Source organism: Cinclus cinclus, chromosome 1, assembly GCF_963662255.1.
Source record: "Cinclus cinclus chromosome 1, bCinCin1.1, whole genome shotgun sequence".
Taxonomy (NCBI): Eukaryota; Metazoa; Chordata; class Aves; order Passeriformes; family Cinclidae; genus Cinclus; species Cinclus cinclus.
The window spans coordinates 131,088,821-131,109,563 of NC_085046.1; the positions used below are offsets into that span (position 1 = coordinate 131,088,821).

General features: G+C 38.3%; 1 protein-coding gene across 1 annotated transcript; it reads right to left on the reverse strand.

Annotated features, from left to right (window-relative positions):
• Positions 1 to 144: 144 nt before the first annotated feature.
• On the reverse strand, positions 145 to 20,420 carry ANKRD46 (ankyrin repeat domain 46). Its single transcript, XM_062503287.1, has 4 exons — positions 20,379 to 20,420; positions 7,562 to 7,904; positions 6,138 to 6,296; positions 145 to 2,116 (listed from the first exon to the last, which is right to left on the reverse strand). Exons 2-4 carry the CDS (start codon positions 7,870 to 7,872, stop codon positions 1,900 to 1,902), a joined length of 687 nt encoding a protein of 228 aa, XP_062359271.1. The 5' UTR covers positions 7,873 to 7,904; positions 20,379 to 20,420; the 3' UTR covers positions 145 to 1,899.
• Between the last annotated feature and the right edge of the window lie 323 nt (positions 20,421 to 20,743).

Sequence of the window (20,743 nt, forward strand, 5' to 3'; positions counted from 1 at the left end):
GCCATTTTTTGTGTAGGGAAGTTCCTCACTTCTGAAATATTCATCAACGCACAACAAACTTAGTAAAGTAGGGTAGCATCCTTACTGCTGCACTAATGTAATAATAAACCAAAACATATTTACTACATGTATTTATTTGTGGCATTCACCCATACTGAGAATACAATTACAAATTATGCAGATAATACATACTGAAAGATGTCATTAATCACAATGCATGATATTATAAACAGAAATACTTATTTAGACAAGTACATGTAATTTAGGTACGAGTTTACATTTATCCGTTTGTGAACAATGGTACCATAAGTGAAATACTCAGAAGAGGAATATGTTCCTTTTTTTTTTTAAGATGTTTTCTCTTCTGCAGCACTGTGCTACTGAAAAAGTATTGCATAATTAAAGTCTAACTTAAGAATTGAGATCAAGATTTATTCAGATGCCATTTAGAATGGGGCCCAGCTCCAGCAAAATCCATGTCACACATCAAAACAAAGACAGCAGCCCCCTTCATTCAAACCAATAAAGAAGAAAAAAAAAATACATGGTACCAGAACAGAACCATGTAGGTTACATTTAAATGTGCAATAAATGTTTTATGTTATTTAGCAACAACTGAGGAGTGGCTAACTAAAAAAAATTAAAATTGATTGCTTAGGCTGACAGAATTCATTTGATTTCAAGGGAAGGGCAAAAGAGAATTAGCTGTCTAGTAAGCATATGGAGAGAGAATCCACTTTCTTTGAAAACCTCCAACTTACTATGCAATACCTTTCTAGCCTTCATAAAGGAATATTCAATGGATTCATATCCCTAGGTTATTTGCAACAAAGGGTTTCACAGCAAAGTACAGAATGGATCAAGATTTAATTTCATAAAATGTTCCTAAATATCAGTATTTTAAATACCTTTATTCCACATACTCAGAAAATAATTCATAAGTCTGTAGGTTCTGTCTGAAAGGAAGTGAAATGGAAAACAATTCTAGAAAGAAATTCTATTCAATCATGCTCTCTCCACAAACATGAAAATGCAATTACATGGTTCAGTCTGATCCTTATGGGAGGAAGAAAAAGTTATCCTTCATGATACATTTCACAATGATCTTACAGAATTATTATATACATGGCAAAACACCTAAATCACTTTTTAATTACCCTTACAAAAAAAGGTTTGCTTAGCAACATTTCAACAAAAATGCAAAATTTTCAGCCCAGGGCTTCTTCCAAAGCACAACAAACAGTTTTGTTCTACAAAATTTATTTCAGGCAGGTATTAACAACATTAAATTCATCTGGGAAAGACACTACATTAACCTCATAAATAAAGGAGTGATCTGTACATCAGAGACATAGTAGAACTTGAACTATTTCTCATTCTTTTGATAAACAAGCAGATAGGAAACCATGGAGAGGCATTAAAATAGCTATGGAGTTGCAGCTTATCACCATCTATATATCAGAATGTGTTATTACATTATTGAGATTTCTTGAGGAGGACTTTTAAGAGTATTTTTCTTTCAACTGAACCACTTACAAAAAAAATCCAACCTCTCTTCATAGGAACAATAAACCAAATTTGGTTCTGTGTTAGGGTATATTTTTCATACGCAGGAATTTAATATTCATAATGAAAGGCCTTTTCTAATCACAATATTTTATCAGAGAGGACTATCTTCACATCTTGCCTGCAAATCAAGGTAAGTCAGAGGTAGCTTAGAAATGCTTTAGAAATTAGTGTTATACTTTAATTAATTCCTCTTTCAAAGGGGTTAATAGTAAGTACAAAAGGCAAACTGTATATACAGCTGCCACTGCCTGCACCAAGAGAATAATTCCAAGTTCAAAATAAGATTAGATTATAACAGGAAAAAGGAGACTGTACTTCTTTGCATTTGGTTCAGTGCACCAGTTCAGGCTGGTTTTCTACAAAAGGAAGCACCCCACTAACATAATATGCTATTCCAAGGGACAGAAGAGCAATGACAATGATGAGGAGTAGCACCCTCCAGAAGCCCAGGTCTTCCACAAACTCTTGCCACGTTGTGCGGAAACTGGAAAGAACTCCTTCACCTTGCTGCAGGTTTGGATTAAGAAGGGAATGGCTTTCCATTGCACTACAAAGGATTAAAGTTAAAAATACATCAGAGAAAAAGAACGTACCTGTAAGTATGACAGTAATCCTACTAAGGGCATCTGAAACATTCCAGATTAAAAATTAAACCCCCCTACTGATTTATAGTATAGCATAGCTTCTGCTAAATCAAGACAAATCAGATCAGGAAAACACTCCTAATTATACACTTATTTTAGTTGAAAGGACATTTTATTAACCTGTGCAAAGAGAATTATATTTGTTTATGTATAACTGCACTGAGTTTTCAGGCCTGCTACCCAGGAACCGTCAAAGGTCAGTCCCCATAATTCCTACTAAATATGGCTTAGTAAAATATAATGAAGCATAAGTTAAGACCTGAAGAGGTACACATTATTTGTTAATTAAACAAATCATGAACTAAAAATAAACTCTAACTAATAAAGTGGAAACTTTAACCAATACTGAGATGCTGAATTCTGCAGTGACCTGTACTACTCTCCTGGATGTCTTTGTTTACATGCCTCTTATCTAGCATAAAAAAAATTCACAGAAAACAATAACTTTGGATAAAAATAAGTTCAGAAACTTTCTGAACAAGCTGGCATTGCTGTGTTTTCTACCATATGGTGTTCAGTGACTGCTTTGATGTTTTAGCATTCCACTATCAATCCATCAGGCCTCCTTAGATTGTCAGACTATAAAGTAGGCAGTGGAATTCTCACTTTTAATGAAAAACAAACATAAAATCTGAGAGAGAGAATCTTCTTGACAGTTGATCATCTCTAGAAAAAGATGTAGGTTGTCTCAAAATCCTGCATGGCTTCTTGTGGAATTCTCATGATTTTGCTGGTTTCACAATTGTAACAGGAAACTATCTGTTGCTTATTAAAAACCCCATGAAGAATAGGAAAGCTTTTGCATAGCTTGACTTCACTTAAAATTTTGGCCATCTGCACAGTCTTACTACTTCTCATTTGAGTGAAATTACATACATGGGTGTTTAAAGGATCAGGCCCTGACAACCACAGAAAGGAAATGGTGGAATCAACCACATACTTGATGTTAATAGCAGAATGTAAGAAATAAAATAAAATTCCTCCCTTTTGAATGCTTTCCATTATCATATTCCTAGATATGTCATACAGGATTCATAATAATATTTTTTTAAAAAAATTAAGGAAAAGTAATTTCCAAGTCAAAACTAATTGTAGAAATGCTGCTGTTCTTCATGACAGAAATAAACTGATGGTTATCAGAAAAAAGTCTCATTCAGGAAGCTTTCTTCTAAGATTATACCATGGGAAAACTTCACACTATTCATGTGGTATTTTTTTCTCAGGAAGTACAACCACAAGAACAATTGGCCAAAACTCCCACAGCTTGCTCAAGTATTGCAGCATCATGTGTACAAGATTTCAGGAATTGCCTATTTAACAGCCTGTATTTTGGTTTTTTAAATATTTACCATGCTGTAAAGCTATTTTAGCTTGCCCATAGCAATGACTACAGGATTTAGTCATCTTCCTTGCCTATTATGATTTCCCAAGCAAAACAGAGGGTTTAGTAAAAGACAGGCCTTTATGCAGAACACAACTTCTTAATCAGAAAGTACTAACTAGTTAATATGTAACCACAGAGAGGTTAAATAAAGGTGCAATGCAATTTAAGTGGAGAGGTCACATGCTTGCTCATTAAAAAGGGTACATAGAAAACATTTTTGCTTTACTCATTTTATATTATGACCCAATCAAAATCAGTGATATTCAAGATATTTTTTCTTATTACAAATTACAGCTGCATAAAAACTGGTTAATGAGGCAGAACATGTCCTCAGAAGAGTTTGTGCCACACAGCCCAGGCAGATGTTCTGTGTCCAAGAGCAGGTGGGAGTTCCCATTTGGACACGCTTGGGGCACAGCCACAGGTCCAGCTGGGCTGTGCAGAAGGACAGATGTCTGTGTGAGAGAGGGACAGAGGGAGCTCTGCCTCCTGGCAGCAGGGCTGCTCCTCACCCGCAGGAGGGCAAAGCAAGCAAAACCAAATTTGACTTGGGAACAGAGCTCTGGCCTCTGCTCCCCGAGCAGCAGCAACAACTACGGTAACAAGGAGCAGGAAAATGAACTCCGAGACTGCTTTCAGAAAGAATGTTATTTCTCCATAGGTTCATACAGAATGTAAGAGTTCAGAGGGCGGATGTGAAAATAATACAAAGAGGGATTAAGTGAAACTGTGGAGGTCTGAAAAGCCAACTGGGAAAGATATTTATTTACAAAGCAAACAGCGCACAAGCTTCATTTGCTTTGGCTCCCGTAGGCATCTGCTATTTGTTACTTGTAAAACAATGTATTTCAGACATTTGAAACACATTCCCAAACAAGCTGGGTAGTGCACTGCTTATGTCTCTGTGCCTGTCCCCAAGGAGAGTTGCTGACTTCCTGGCCAAAGCAAACAATATAACATATATGAAGGTCAAATAACAGAAAGGGACCTATGTTTGTTAAAAGCACACCATCAAATCAAAAATTAAATTTTAATTGGAGCTGAGCTGTCCGTCTATATGTTTAAACAAAATCAGCCTAAGAGCATTTCTGTATGTCAAGAATTTTTCAATAAAAGATACTGAAGCCAGAAAGGTAGTATGCATTAATTCTTACAGTGTATAACCATATAATTTTGAAAATAAAAATAATTTTCTGTTTCAGGGCTTAAAACAGTCTGACAGGTGAGGTCAACTGAGGCATAAGAAAAAACTTCATGTATGCTCACTGGAAGTACTGGATTTTATTTCTGCAGTTTTGTTGGTTTCACCTTTTCTGTCTACTCAGCTTAGATCTAACTCCATCTATACAGCTTCTTTTCTGTTTACAGTACAGCCTGTCTACATTTTCACAGAAACCAAGCAACAGCTATATGATAAAACTCCCTGTCTTTTGTGATATAAGGTGCCACTAGTCATAATTCATGGTCATCATAAGACAATATTTTAAAAGCCATGGGTTTTTTTGAATGGGGGTAAACAGCATAATAAGATATACTAGAGAACAGAACTCACCATTCCTTTATACAACAGGACTGATAGTTTTCTTTATGTAGTAAAAATATCTTATTTTGTACTTTGTAGGACTTCACTGCATTTTTCAGGATACCAGTAACTCCTGGAACTGACTAATGCAGCTAGCCTGTTCTCCTTATATGCTTGTTTTCCACTGAGAAACTTCTATTTTATGGCATACAGCTTTCAGTAATTACAGTTGCATTTTGTGCCACAGAATCACAGTTTATTACTACTGATTTCCTCCCCCTTGTAATTCCAGGTTTTTGTCTATGTCATCCCAAATTTCCTCAAGGTTGCCTGCATCTCACTTCTTGGTATCACTAACCTACTTTGCATGCTTTTGCTTTTTTTATTTAATAAAATTCTAAATAAGCACAGTCCCAGAAAGAGACTTTTAGGAATTTGCTAGTAACTTCCTTCTAACCCAACAGTTTCCCTGAAATGGTCACCAGTTTTCTCGACATCTTCAGTTCTGCATTAACTTTCTCTTTCGCCACCATAAAACTCTTATTCTCCATCTTTTCCATGACTACTAACAACAGAAATTTTAGATGTGACACCATATAAAATTCTTTATTCAAGTTCAGATGGATGAAAAGTCTGCTGCCCCTTTTTTGCATAGAAAATCATCAAAAGGATGTCATATTAGGCTGTGGTATTTTGCATTTCACACTGCTTCCTGCTTGGCTTTTTGGTAGGTGATGGAATATTTATGTTTGGGACTCTGTAGCGGAAAATTAGTAATTATTTTTTTAAATTTCTACCATAAAATTAAAATCTCAATGGAAGTTTTTTTTTTCTCCTTACATTGGATCTGTTTAAAGAGATTTTTCCAAAATCTAACCCTCAGTTTTGATTTTGTCTGATAATGTCAGGCCAAATTTGATATTATATGTTTTGAGGAATAAACAATCAAGTCAATCCCAAAAATCTAAAAGCCACAGACATTATTTCTCCTGGTATTTTTTTTTTGTTTGGTAAATACCTTTCACTTTCAGCTGTTTGCATTGTCTCCAGCTTTGAGTGAGTTCCTCTGTTAAATCCTTTCACCTCTTGCTCCTCTAAAGATTCCAGCAGTCTAATTACATCTTTATTCACTCCCCTTCGTTTGGCAAGAACAAGTGGTGTTGCACCTTGGTGGTTGCTAAAACAAGCCCATAAAAAGACAAAAAAATTTTAACACAGAAATTTTATAACAAGTCAACTCAGCATAACATATTACAATTTCTTAAGTCCTCAGAACTGTTTTCTGTTTTATTAGACAGTAATAAATTCCAATCTATCAAAGTTACAGCACAATTGGCTATATAAGAAAACCAGTATATTTAGGTTTGAAATTGCACAACTCTTTTCCCCCTCTAATAAAATCAAAATTCCTAGGACTCTAATCTAATTGGATTCTCTGGGTGTTACAGCAAAATAAAAAAAACCACTGTAGATTTATGGCAATGTTCAAGTTTTAGCTTAATTTCAAGAAAGAATTGTGCAATCTGGCTTCTAATAGTTTCTTTTCCATAAGGGTATTAGGACATGAGACAGAAATGAAATAAAATACAGATGGTCCCTCTGCTGCTATTAAAATAATACTGAATAGGTCCAGAGCTGCCTTTAGACCAGGAATTTCCACCAGAGCTGTTTGAAACGAGGGAAAAAAATCCCAATCCACAACCCATAAATAATCTGGTCTACCAATAAATAGTTTTGCTGAGTTGAAAATATTAATGAGGGACAGGTGAAAAAGGGACAGATTTAAAAACTCAAAGGTTTTGTCATTACTCCTGGTTTTTGCACACATAGTGAATATGCAGAAAGTTCCACAAACAAAGTAATTCAGTACAGGAATGAAACAGCGAGCTATTTTGCAGCTTGAGAGCTTCCATCTGAGCACTGGCATCTGACAGCTGCTGGAAGCCAGAAGGAAAGAACATACAATATTCTGAGTCACAGGCTTTGAGGGAGGGCAAAAACACTGAAAGGAAGCATTGTTACCAGAGGAGTACGGGAATGAACTGACACACACATATACTGTATTTTCTTTGTCTTATATAGTACAACAATAGAAAATGGGATGGAGAAATTCTTTTAAAGTAGTGAATGTGATTTTTTCTTTGGTGCCAACCACCCACACCTGGTTGTCTGGCCAAACCAGGGTAGCAATATCATCAATGAGGCAGAATTGGATACAGCAGCTCACACCAGCAGCAGCTATTTTCATTTGTTTTGCTTGTTGCAAAGACTAGCAGAATTAGCCTCTTACTGTTCTTCTGCCTTTTTTTTTTTTTAATTAAGTGGTATCTTTGTAAAGTAGAAGTGCACCAAATACAGCACTTCAGCAACAGATTTATATGCAAGGCTCTGGTGACAGAAGACTAATGTATTATAAAATACCTACTGTAAAAAGTGACTTACCAAATATCAATTTTAAGTCCATTAGAAACTAGGAACTGGATGGTATCAACATGCCCACACAGGTGAAGGGCTGTGTTACCCTGGTAATCAGTGGCTAGTAGGTCAGCACCAAATTTATGCAAGAGTTGACAGATGTCTACATTTCCTCTGGCTGCAGCCAGGTGAAGGCCAGTTCGGCCTCGGCTGTCACGAATATTTGGATCAAAACCACTCTCTAAGAGTCGTTTGGAATAGTTAAAATCTCCATCAATACAAGCCTGCAGCAGAGGCACATTTGTCTGGGAGGAGTCGTTCACAAAAACATAGGACATGGCTCTGATTCTCTCAGGAGGAGGTGACCAACCTGCAAGTAAAAGAGTGAAGAAATGATGGTGAAACCAGGAAAAATAAACAATGCTAATATTCACTAGACTGCTCAGGTTCCCAAACAAGAATGCAAACTAGCTTATAGGTCAACTCTAAAATCTTCCTGTCACACACATTAGCTTTGTGTGCTGCATTCCCTTCTGGTAAAAAGGCAAGAGCTCACACCTCTGGAAAGAGCAGCAAAGCTTTGTTATGAGAGAAAACTGGTAAGATATCTGTCACAGATGCCAGACAGGTGATTAGTTTCCAACCTAGTAAGGAATCATATGTAGTAGTATTGATATTGAAGGGCAAAACACCACAGATTGGGACAGAAAGGAAGAACCTTTCATAAACTGGGAAACTCTAAACAATTCAGTCCACTGGTACAGTCACACTAACTGCAGTTTTTACCAGCTACGAGCAAAGCTGCTTCAATGGATTTTCACCCTCTGAATTTGAACTTCAATGCACAAGCTACAGTACAGCTGAAAATGTTTGATTAATAAAAATACTAATTTCTTCATTCTGCAAGAAACGTATTTTTCAATACTCTTTGCAGAACATTATTTTTGCAGTGCCAGAGATACACAAACTATCTAACAAATAAGAACAGCAATACAGAACACAGAAATCTGAATGTATTAGGTGAAATTGCCCACCAAAAACTGGAACTGGGTGCAAGGAAGACAAGGGTAAAATCAAGCATAGAGCAATTGTGGGTTTGACTGGAACCTCAACATGGAGAAACATAATGTAGTTTTCTCTGTCTTAATATTAAATACAGGATTAACTCCTTTCCTGTATCAGGACATAAAAGAGGAAGATAAATGTTTCACCATGGATTACTTGGTATAGAATATTTGATGAACTATGATTTCAGTTTTTCAGAATAATATTTTAAGTGTGAGTCAAATCATGAGGTTATGATGACACTCTGTGCTTAGTCCCGTAAGCACAGAAAAGATTACTTGAAAACAATAAGGAAAATGAGAATGATTTAGCAAGAGAATGGTATAATGTTCATGATGCAATTTTAAGAAGCACTGAAAACATCTAGAAGGCTGGACAACAGTCCTATTTTTGTACTCCCTCAGAGAGGAGGTATAAAAGAAAAAAAATCACACAGACAAGTAAAATTCCTCTAGAAGAAATCTCAACAGACACGTGACAAAGTTCAAGTGACAGGAGGGAAAAGTGATTTTGCTAGATAAGGTTTGAATAGAAAGTGAACTGAGATGTCACTTGAAACAATATTTTTCATTTGCCCAGGGTTTCTATTCTGGGCTCATGGTGTAGCAGTGTTCTGATTTACTATCTGAACTGGTCATTAAAACTGCTATACACAGATTTAAATTTTCTCATCTATATAAGGTATCCTTCCACACCAGTGCACTCATTCAGCCAGGAGAATGGAAACATGGCCAGTAGCCAAAGAATTCAATTTAAAACCTCTCCTTTTTTGAGAGTTCATAATGTCTATATCTTAAAGCTCTTCCCCCATGTTTTAGATCAAATTCAAGATCAAAGTACCTACAGAAGTAATTTCAAAATGTTTGCACTGATCTGAATAATAGTTCTAGCACTGGGGGCTGTTGAGATTAATAAATAATATTTAAACTTCACTAGGCTGTGTTTCCTATCTGGACAAATTCTGCTACATACATCAACACTGTCTTAGTCTTCCAGTGCAGGAATGCACAACCTTTTTTTCTTTATGGGATGTTGAAGAGAAAGAGATAGAAATAAATTCTATGTCTTGGTATCTGTATAAGGAATGATTTTAAGCAGAGTACATTCTTCTAGGCTGCAAGTATGTTTTTAAGCATGTGATAGTATATCACTGGCTCAAGAACTCTTTTCCACAACCATCTCCAATAGCAAGTGGCCAGTTCACTGATACACCACAAAACTTAATGCGAGACTGGTGTCATGCAGGACACCGACAAACACTATACAAAAGCACTATACAAAAATAAAGGAAAATTTAATTACTCAAATTTTCAATGAATATGTTACAGCTTTTTATGATGCTAGAAAGCTATGATTCTCAGCTGACAGCAATTTCAATTTTCTTGCCCATTTTTCACCCAAATCATGAAAGATATTGAGAATTCTTCTTCCACTCAGCTCATCCAGTCTTCACTGAGAAAAATAATGGGCACAGTTTCTCTGTGATGTGATTGTTACCTCTATATTCTGCACTAAATCTTCCCTAAAGCAAGATCATAAATCATTTAAAACCTCCAATTATCAGCCATAGTAGCAGCATATCAATACCACAAACCTCTACTTGCACTTGACAAAAAGATCATGGTTTGCTTGTAAAATAATGCTTCATTGTTTAAACCTGCTTAATAAAACAAGGCCTAACATAAATCAACATGAGAATATTATACTGGAAGAAACTTTTTTATTTGAGAAACAGCATGGCATGCTCTGTTAAATGTAAGCTGTTTGTATTTTCATACCAAACATGCACGTCTAGTAAAGTAAAGCCTTACAGAATTCCCCAACTGTGATGAAACATTAGCTAATAATATCAAGACAAAAAAAGTCACCTCCTTATCTTCTCAGAAAAGGAAGCACAAAGACTAGCAGTTAACAGATAGTGTAACTGGAAGTCACTCTCATTCAGAATTTAGTATGACTAGAATCTTCTGGAACTGATCACTGATGTGTAGAAGACTAAATTAAAACCTTAGTATTTCACAGTAAGAAAGACAAAGATGAAGCAAATCCTTCTTCCCAGTACTGGAAGATTGTGGACTAAGCAAATGCATTCATAAAAACAAACAAACAAACAAACCCAAAACCCCCAAAAAACAACAACCTGGACCATCTGGACCATGATTTATCTTTGTGATTAGAAGGATTTTTTCTATTAACACAATTCTATTTCGCATATGGCTAGCTAACCTATGCCAAATACAAGCTGCATACAAAGCTGATCTATGCACCATCTTTAAAATGTCAGTCCCCAAATGACATGTTCTTGCCTCAAAATTAACCCAGCCAAGCAAAATTTCCTGTGTAAGAAAACTCATGAAAAAATCACAAGTCAAATAATTAGGTATTTTTGATTAAACCAATGGTGGATGCATTCTGCCCACTGTATCAAAAAGCTTATTATTGCAATGACTATCTAATACAACAGATTTAGGAGCACAATTTAGAAACAAAACAGCATTAGCCATACAATTTAAATTGCTTCTGAAAGGCAAATCAGGTAATGACTCTGAAGCTGTCCCTAAGCTGATCTACTACCAGTAAGGACTGATTTCATGGGCACCAATTAGGACAAATGGTCTTGCACTAGTAATAAGACACAAAATATTGCAAAATTACCATCCTGAACATCCCAAAAAATTACTACTAGTCAAATAAATCTGATTTTTAAAGACAGAAGTAAATGACTGCTTGTAAAAATGCATCACTACCTACAGAAAATGTATCTGTTAAATAATATTTTTGTTTAAAAAAAAAGTTTTGCATTTAATAGCTTGGTACTTTGAAAGAAAATCCAAATACATCCTTCCAAGCTAGAAGGATTCCCATTAGAAAGGTGTAATATAAGAATACATTTTCCCCAGATTTATACATTTATTTAGCCTCAACACAGTGTACTTCTTAATTACTTTAGAAATTATGCTGTAAGCATCTTCAATGTGGGCTAGTCCAGGATAAGAAAATTTAACCAAGCTGTTTTTTTTTCTTCAAAAGGAGCGCTTATATTAAGTGATTCTGTAAAAATAATTTATTTAATAGGAGTCAGTTGTCTCTCACTGTACTGTGTATAATGGCAACTCATTCTCACACACTGATCTGTTGCTGGACACGTTCTCACCTACAGAAGCCAGGAGTCATCTTGAAAAAATCGAACCACAGAGCTAAATGCAAGTTCTGGCACTTTTAAACTAGTCCTAAAATTTGTGTTAACTGTGCACAGCTTCATTTTACAGTAAACATATGCTGTTGTCTCTGCTTTCTCACTAAGTTCAACAGCTACCAAATAGGCCCATGAACAGGAGAGAATGGCTCCACATGAGAGAGAGAATCACTCATGGGACCCAGCCCTCCACTACAAAAGTAATAATGAACCTGCCAAATTGGGAATAATCACCCAGTCACTGCTCCACAGGACATACCAGTTCTGCAGAACAACAGTATTTCCCACTACATTCACAAAAACTGAACTAATTTTCCGTATTTTAAAACAACACATCAGTACCACAGAACACTATCAGATTGCTCCATCCTTGAGACTTGTCAATATTAATACACACCCTGACATCTAGAACCTAGGCATCAGTAAGATTAGCACTAGGGAAACTCCCACCACCAAAGAGTGGAAAGTAAAACAAATCCAGGAAATAGTAACTTCCTATGCCAGCAAACACACAATACGTGTTACTTGCAAAATTTGCATTTGTCAACTCCCTTGTGGTAAAAAGCATCCTCTTTCTGTAATGCACTTTGAGACCACTTCAGTGGCAATGGCTAGCACAGCTCCTCCTCTTCATTATTTAAGTGAATGAAAAACATTCCACTGCTTTGCTTAAAATGCTGAGGGAGAAATTCCTTGTTAACTTTTCATGCACATGTATTTACGTGTAAGTTACTGAGAAGTCATTTAACTGAATAAATATTATATTTAGTAAAAAAAATGTGGTCAACTCATTTACATTTAGGAAAGAAACCCAATATGTACATTAAAATCCTCTTAAGTTCTGTATTTTCTATTAGAAACCTTTATCTTTTCAGTACAACTGGAACTAGTTTATGGCTCCACTAACATGAACTGCTGCTAAATGCAGCACCTCAGATTAAGTACAGCATGATGCCTATTTTACACACTGCTATATTTTGCAGATTTTCACTTTCTAACTTTAGCTATTTTTTCAACAGTTCCTGGATTTGAGGTATCACAGTAGGTTCATAACACCTACATCCCCTCTCATGTCCCTAGTCAGCCACATGGGTAGGTGCTGGCAGAATAAAATTATTTATGCCATTTGTTTCAAATAATTTTCATTCCCTTAGGCAGACATCAGACATACAGGTAATGATCTCTTGATGTCAGGACCACCCTGTAAGTAGAAACTCTGGCGCACTGCATATACAAAGGGCCTTACAAGTACAAATTACAGAGTGCTTTATGAAAAAGTTTTAACAACTATGGCTGCTCTTATGAATCAGCAGATGATAGCACTGGGAAACAGGGAGCTCTGCTCACTATTGCCCAGTATGTCAACAGCACAAGATAAAAAATATACAGGACCTCAAGTGCCAATCCAGGGTTGCAGAATGCTTCCCCAGATAAAAAAGTACAAGCTTTGTGTGTTTAGGTACACAAAACAAGGGAAAAATAAGAAAGAGATAATTCTTTTAAAATGCCTTTATCAACAAGCAGAGTCACAAACATTTTATCCTTGCTAAACTTAACTGGTAATTCAGTTGCATTACATGCTTCAGCACATTTAACTTCTATCTAATATAGAGCTAAGTATTTTTGAACATTGCTCATCTTTCATCTTCTGCACAGTAACTATTTAGGAAAAAAGGCAATTTAAAGATATCTTCAAATAATCTCTAACTTTAATTCCCAACAATTGGCTCAATTAAACCAGTATATCGCTGCAGTACTTGTCTAATAACTGTGGCCAGTTTGAATACACATGTTTTTATATAAGGTTATTGAATGAACAGAATCATATCAGTCATAATTATCAACCTTTCCACAAAGCGTTATCTGAATTCCTTTTTGGTTTCTGCTGGGAACATGTACGCTGATGAAGAAAATATGAAAGGTTACTACATAATGTTTTGTTGCTGGTTTAATTGTCTGGTTTTTAAGAGAGTATAGAGAATTTGTCCCACTCTTAGTTGTGTTTAAATTTGCTGCAGACTCGGAGCAGTGTTCTGGAAAAGACACTGACAGAGGAACGAGGGACATCTCTGGATGGCCGCAGGCTGGCGAGGCAGGAACAGTGCTGGAGTCTGGATGGACACTGCCACCACGTGGACTCAAACAGACTTTTTCTACATTTGTGGTGTTTACTATTTTCCTGGGAAGGTAATTATGAAAGGCCTGAAAATAAGATTTTATAAAACTTTATTAAAAGGATTCTGATATCCAAACTGCTACTTCTCTGCAGTATAAACAGCATTCTCATTTAAGCTTTGATCCTCTATTAGTGAAATGAGGACTTAGGTATGTTGCTCGAGTTCTGACACCAAAGGTATTTAATTTTAGAAAGTATTTATTTATGCCTGTTTCTTAAAAAGCACCCACAACTAAATCCAAAACACCCGACACACAAAAAGCCCAGTCCTTAAGTAGTCAAACACTAAGTCTGAGATGACACATTTACTAAAATGGGGAAAAATTTTCAGTGTTCAGCAGGAATCATCAGAAATCAGAACTTAATAAAAGCAATAAAACAAACTAAGAACCTTTCACCAAATGACTTGTTACATAGTTAATATTTTATTACTTTTTTTCCCATAATATATATAATAGCTTGTCTGTCCTTAGTCATACATAATCTTGATGACATAGCCTTAGTGCGCAACATCAAATCTGGTTTAGTGGCTAATGAACAGAAGCAAGACACTTTTAAAAGCAGATGTCTGCTAAATTTGTGACTCATTGTATGCTTGACTTTACCTTTGAAAAAACACCTCACTCTGCTTGTTTATTGAAGTTCATTATGTTATACCAACGATGTATTTATATTAATACACTAATAAGACAACCAACACTGTTAAACCAACAACTCTTACTACAATTGCTGGATACACATATTTCTGCTCAGAATTTTCATGTTTGCACAGTAAATCACTAAACCAGTTTATCAAAGACAAATAGTAAATTGATATATTTACCCTTTCAAATATTCTAAATATCTGTTAACACAGCATGACTTTAAAAACCTAACTGTATCACCGTGGATCACATTATGACATAGTAAGATGAAATGGTAACACTATTAAGGTTGTATGTCTAAGTAGCAGACACACCATGATACTAGTTTTGCATAAATAGTTGCTTCACCACGCTTAGGCTCAAAAAATTTCTCCATGTAACTTTCTCCAGGCAAACATGTAGTACTAGACTAGTGTCTGCCCAACTTCAGTCTTAAGGGACTGAAGGGAGTAAACCAGCAGCCTAAGCATTCCCAGGACAACAGACAAGTCCTGGGAATAATTAATAAGAGGATAATTAGGGAGGCCAATCTCAAGCTCCTGATCTGCACAGGGGCTGGAATTGACCAAAAATGCAATGAAAGATGATTGAAAAGAACCCGAAAGTGAAGTAGATGAATTGATGTTTACCAACTGCATGAATTTATCCTGCTGAGCCTGAAAACAAAAGACATCACATATACAGGGGAAAACTCTATCTTTAGATAACTTAGCAAATACCAGCAACTGATCTGTAAAAGACTCAATGTTCAGCATGAAACTCAGTGTCTAGTCAATGAACAGCAATACCCAAGTTTCTTTAAAGAGGTTTCACAAGTTCTGTTTGAGAAGAGATGAAGATAAACTGTGAAAAACGTCCTCGTCAATTACAACTTTTGTGAAGAAAAAAGTAGCCATAAAAGTAGCATAAAAGTAGCCACAGCAGATCACAACAAAGGTCTATTTAGGCCTAGTATATTTTTTCAAGAGGTGGCAAAAAGCAAAGGCCAGAAAGAACATAGAATAGGGTAAGCATATATAATATTGCTTTATCTATTCAAAATGGATGGGGTTTATACATATTTGGCTCTGCCTCCACCTCTGAATCCGCTCTTTCTCCTCTGCAACATAAATACTTTGAATACCCACAACATACTTCGGTAAATTTTTCAAGTCAGGTACCTATGAAGAACAACAACTTTTGGTGTTGCTGAATCAGGGCTTGAAGGACCTTGTGGACCCCCAGCCCTCCTGCACGAAGAACAGACTGTGCACCTCTGCCTGTTCTTTTCCTGTCACTCATGATTCTACAGGCCTTCATCACAGCCTCCTCAGACATCCCTTTCCAGGAGGAATTTTGCAGTCCAGCTTTCTTGGTCATTCCTCATTTGAAAGGGGGTCAGCATCTATGACCATTCTTGTTTTGCTTCTCCGAATCGCACTCATTTTTACTGTTTTGATCTGGGAGACAGAGCAGGGGTGACTCAATCAGGATGTTTGGGGTGAACCATGGATTAATAAGTGCCATGACAAAATTATCTGCTTTGTTCTTTACTTGGTTCTCTGTAATATTCACTGTTTGTTTAACCTTTTTCACTGCTGCTTAACACTGTTGTTACATTTTCAGGGAACCATTCATCAAAACGACAAGATATTGCTCATTACTGAGAGACCAGTATTTCATATGGGAAGTTAGGATTCTCTTTATGCTACCTGAATCCCTCTACTTACACTGAACTCATGTGCCAGTACATTGTATTACCCAGTTACTCAGTTTTACAGGGTTCTTCTGCAGCTTTTCATAGCCGACCCTATCTTTACAACCCATGTCCTGGCAAACACTATGACCTTGTTGCTCACTGTCTTTTCTAGGCTGCACATGCAAATTCTAACAGTTCAGAAGCCAGAACTGAACTATACAGAACTAAAATTATTCCAGTCTTCCTGATCATAAGTTGACTAAAACTGGTGTCCTGGATCAGACTGATCCTGCTCACCTAGTGCTCTGCTTTCAAAAGCAGCCATCAAAGACCCTCCTTTGGGAGAGCACGAGCCTGGCTGCTCCCTGCAGTCCATTCTCCACACACACCCATCAGCCACTACAGTACGTTGTGGACCTCCCTGAGCTGCTCTTTTAGCAGCCCCTCCACAGACTTTTTGTCCACTTCCTAACTCCTTCCTGAACCTGCTCACACTGCCACCACAGTGCCACTGTCATCCTTCCCTGTGTCCATCTGAAACCATCTCCTGACAGCCCCAGCACGCAACTCTCATTTTAGTACCTGAACACTGGATGAATAACTTGCACTTTATTCACTGCCTTCACTGCACAGCTCTTGGTCATGCCCCAACAATAACCTGTGTGAACAATCCTGATTTTTCAGTCTTTCCTCTTAAGGATGCTGATCCTCTCACCCCTTCCAGTCACCCTTCCCTATCCCACTGTATCCTTCTTCCAATGCAGAGACTGGAAACACACACACTTCCCCAGATGCAGGTACACCAGCTGCAGCAGCAAAATTGTGCCTTCTGTCTTCTCACTAGCTCTCTGAGGACAGTCACCATTTTCCTGGCTCTCTGGCTGCACACTGAGCTTAGGTTTCCAGGGAAAATCCAGTGGTAACTCCAAGCACCTTAAATTGATTGGTGCTGCCAGTTATGACTTCACCACCATGTGAGCATGGTTTAGATTATTCTACCCAAGACATCATCATTATGTACACAGAAGCTCATGTGCCACCTTTCTGCCTCCTTCCCTTTTTTTTTTTGGCAATTTCTTTTTGCCTTATTTATAATTTTTCAACCCAACCACTTCTGCATGTAAGAAATGTCTTTGATGCTATACACATCCATTCTCCTCAAAAGCCTCTGGTATGGTACTTCACTTTAAAAAGATACACATCACCTGTATCTACAACCCTACTCAGTAACTCTGAGTAAGAGCTGATGGGCCTTGGACGTAGCAAAACTCTGAAGATGTACCCAGTCTCAGAGAGAACCAGCTCCTAAGGTACTAACACATAACAGGGACAGGCATATTCTTCCATGGCTAAAAAACTCTGAGGTGAAGAAGACATACAAGCATTTTACACCATCCATGGGAAGCCCACACATCCCAAGCCTTTTCTGAAATGTGCTGCTGCCCTTTTTCTGCCAATATCCACTGGTGCTGATCAGACACTCTGAGGTCTTGAGCATGCTGAAGAATATCATCAATAAGCATTACAGGATTTATGCCTTTGAGTTTACATTATAAAATTCAGCTAATGTATCTGCATTGCTTGGATGTCAGAAATTTGCTGACTGACAAAACTGGTGTTTAAGCAGCTGTGCTCCACTCAGCCAATTGCAATTTTATTGATAAAGTAAAAGAAAAAATGCCACTTGGAAAAGCGGTGTTGATACATAAATGGAAGCCAGAACCTAAGTCCTGTAAGTGCAAACAAGGCTCCAGTGGGGGACTGCACAACATAAATCATTTTTTTCCCACATATTTAGTAAGTATCATCTTTAAATAGCAAAGCAAACCACAACAAAACTGACTGTTTCAGTATCTGTGCTCTTGACTTACAAACACTCACAATGGAAATTTGGTGGACCTAGCCCATGCATCCAAGACAGGCCTGTCACCTGCACTAACAGCATTCTATGGGTGGTCTCTCCAGAAAGCCCAATGCTTCAGGGATCATGGATTTCACATAACATGTAGAAACCAGTGCCTTCTAAAATATCTTATGTGCCTATTAACTGGCCTATCTGGAAGTGGAACATCTGGAACTTCAGATCCTGTGGGGAGATATTAACTGACAGACTCACCAAAAGAAAAGAGTGGCAACCCTCAAAATTCCAGCACACCCAAATCCCTAGAAGAGCCTCTAGTAGTAGTTCACTCCTTGGACAACCAAGTATCTCAGGACTTCAAGGCCACATTGAGTTCAAAAGAATGTGAGGTGAGATAACACAACTTAAAGCACTGCTTCAAATCCCTTGCTCTTGCTGAGGAGACAACTTTAACTAAAGGACACCAAAACCTGCAGAGAGGAAACACATCTCTGATTACAGATCAGAACTGAATTTTAGAGTCCCCTCACACTGCCCTGGTAAGAAAACAGCAGATGCACAGACTACACTTCAACTTTCAACTCATCTCAGCTTACTTATCAAAACCTTTTCTTCAACACAAAAAAGACAGCAATTAGCCATTTAATTTCCTGATGGTCACCAACTCTACTATTCAGACTGCAAACATTATTATAAATATTTTTCTTCTAAAAACAATTTAGCAATTTAATAATTTAAGTTCTTGCTAACAACCTATTTCACAAACAAAAAAGAAAAACTAGTCTATAGTCTACAGGTAGCACTAAGCTTGGGCCTCTGCTGCAGCAAACAAAAATATTATTTTTATAAACCAGTCACAATCTATCTAGTAAGTGTTCAGTTTTTGCTCTTCCTTGACCGTTTGGAAGGCTGGTCCTGAATATCAGTGCTCTCTGATGGTTAGAAATGTTCATATATTATTAATCTTAAAATCTATGTTAAATTATTCACGTATTAACATAATCCTTTAGCTCAATTTACTTCCCTCACATTACATTCCCTCACATTTTTTTTAACCTTGATGGTTAAAAAAAACCCCAAAACTACAATTATTCTGCAGAATTAAAAAAAAACAAATGCCTTTTCCAACAGACTCTTAATTTCCCTACTTAACCTTGGCGTATCTGCCTGTTTCTGTTCCAGTTTTTTTTTTTTGCTGAGAATGATTAACATTATGCAAAGAATTCTAGGGTTCTGTTCATGGATAACAGTAACTCCTTTAACTGGATCACTGTAGTCAGCATTTACCTTTTCCTCAATTCAATACCCTGTAACTACTTAACAGTCTTTGGTTTTGTGTTGCTTTCAACTGGTAAGAATTTCTTCCACATTTTTTTTTGTGCAAGGTTACAACTCGAAGCCTTTATTCTTTACATTGTTATTGAACTTATTTCATACCCTCATTCTCATCCAATTCTTCCTGTGTAGTACTATAACCCTCTTTCATAATGTCAGTGCCTCCCAACTCTTTATCACAACCAAATTAAGACAATAAAGTTTTAATTGCTACATCAGGACCTATTAAATATTTAATAAGACTGGTCTCAAGACTGATCTTCAAAGAACTAATTTTATAGCCTCTGTTACTCAGATTTGATGGATTTTCGATTCAGTATTACTCACCATAGTTTGTCTCTAGTTACTTCCCTATCCTATCTACAAGTCAGGTGTTATCCCTACCTTTTCACCACAATAACAACGTACAGCAGCCTTAGCGTGGTCTAGAAAATAAAGGGAACTACTCCATTTCCCTTAAAAACAGTAACTGCTTCATCAAAGACAGTGATGACAGCGGCTTAAAATAAGTATTTCGGTTTCACTTCTTTTCTCCTAGAAAGCACGTCCAAAGCCGCACAGCTCCCAGCGCCCCGTCAGCAGGGCGGCCGCATCCCCGCCCCCTTTCCCTCCCTGCCGTCCCGTGAAGGCTGGCGCTGCTCCCGCTGTTCTCCCACCCGACAGCACCACAGCGCTCCAGCTCTCCGGCTCCCGGGCCGGGCTCTGCCCGGGGCCCGTCCCCGGGTCCCTCCCCGGGCCTGGCACAGGCCTGTCCGGGGTGACAACTCCCTGCCGTGCCCCACCGTGCCCTCCCGCTGCCGCCCGGCCGCCGGTCCCGCTCCCGATCCCGATCCCCATCCCGATCCCGATCCCGGTCCCGCTCCCGGTCCCGGCCCCGCTCCCGCTGTACCTGCGCGCGGCTCTCGGGGGGCGCGCGGGGCCTGGCGGAGCGCGCGGCCGAGCGGCGGGGCGGGCGCGCGCGCCCCCTGCTGGGCGGAGGCCGGCGGGCGCTCCGTGCCCATGCGGGCCCGCGCTCCGGGACGGGACGGGCCGGGCCGCGCTGCGGAGCGGTGCCGGCCCGCCGAGAGCCGCCGGTCGGGAACAGCGTGGCCAGCAGGACCCGGGACGGGATTGTCCCCCCGTACTCGGCTCTGGTGATGCCAGCCCTCGAGTCTCTGTGCAGTTCAGGTCCCTCCGTTCAGGAAGGACATTGAGGAGCTGGAGCGTGTCCGGAGAAGGACGGCGGAGCTGGGGAAGGGTCCGGAGCACAAGCGC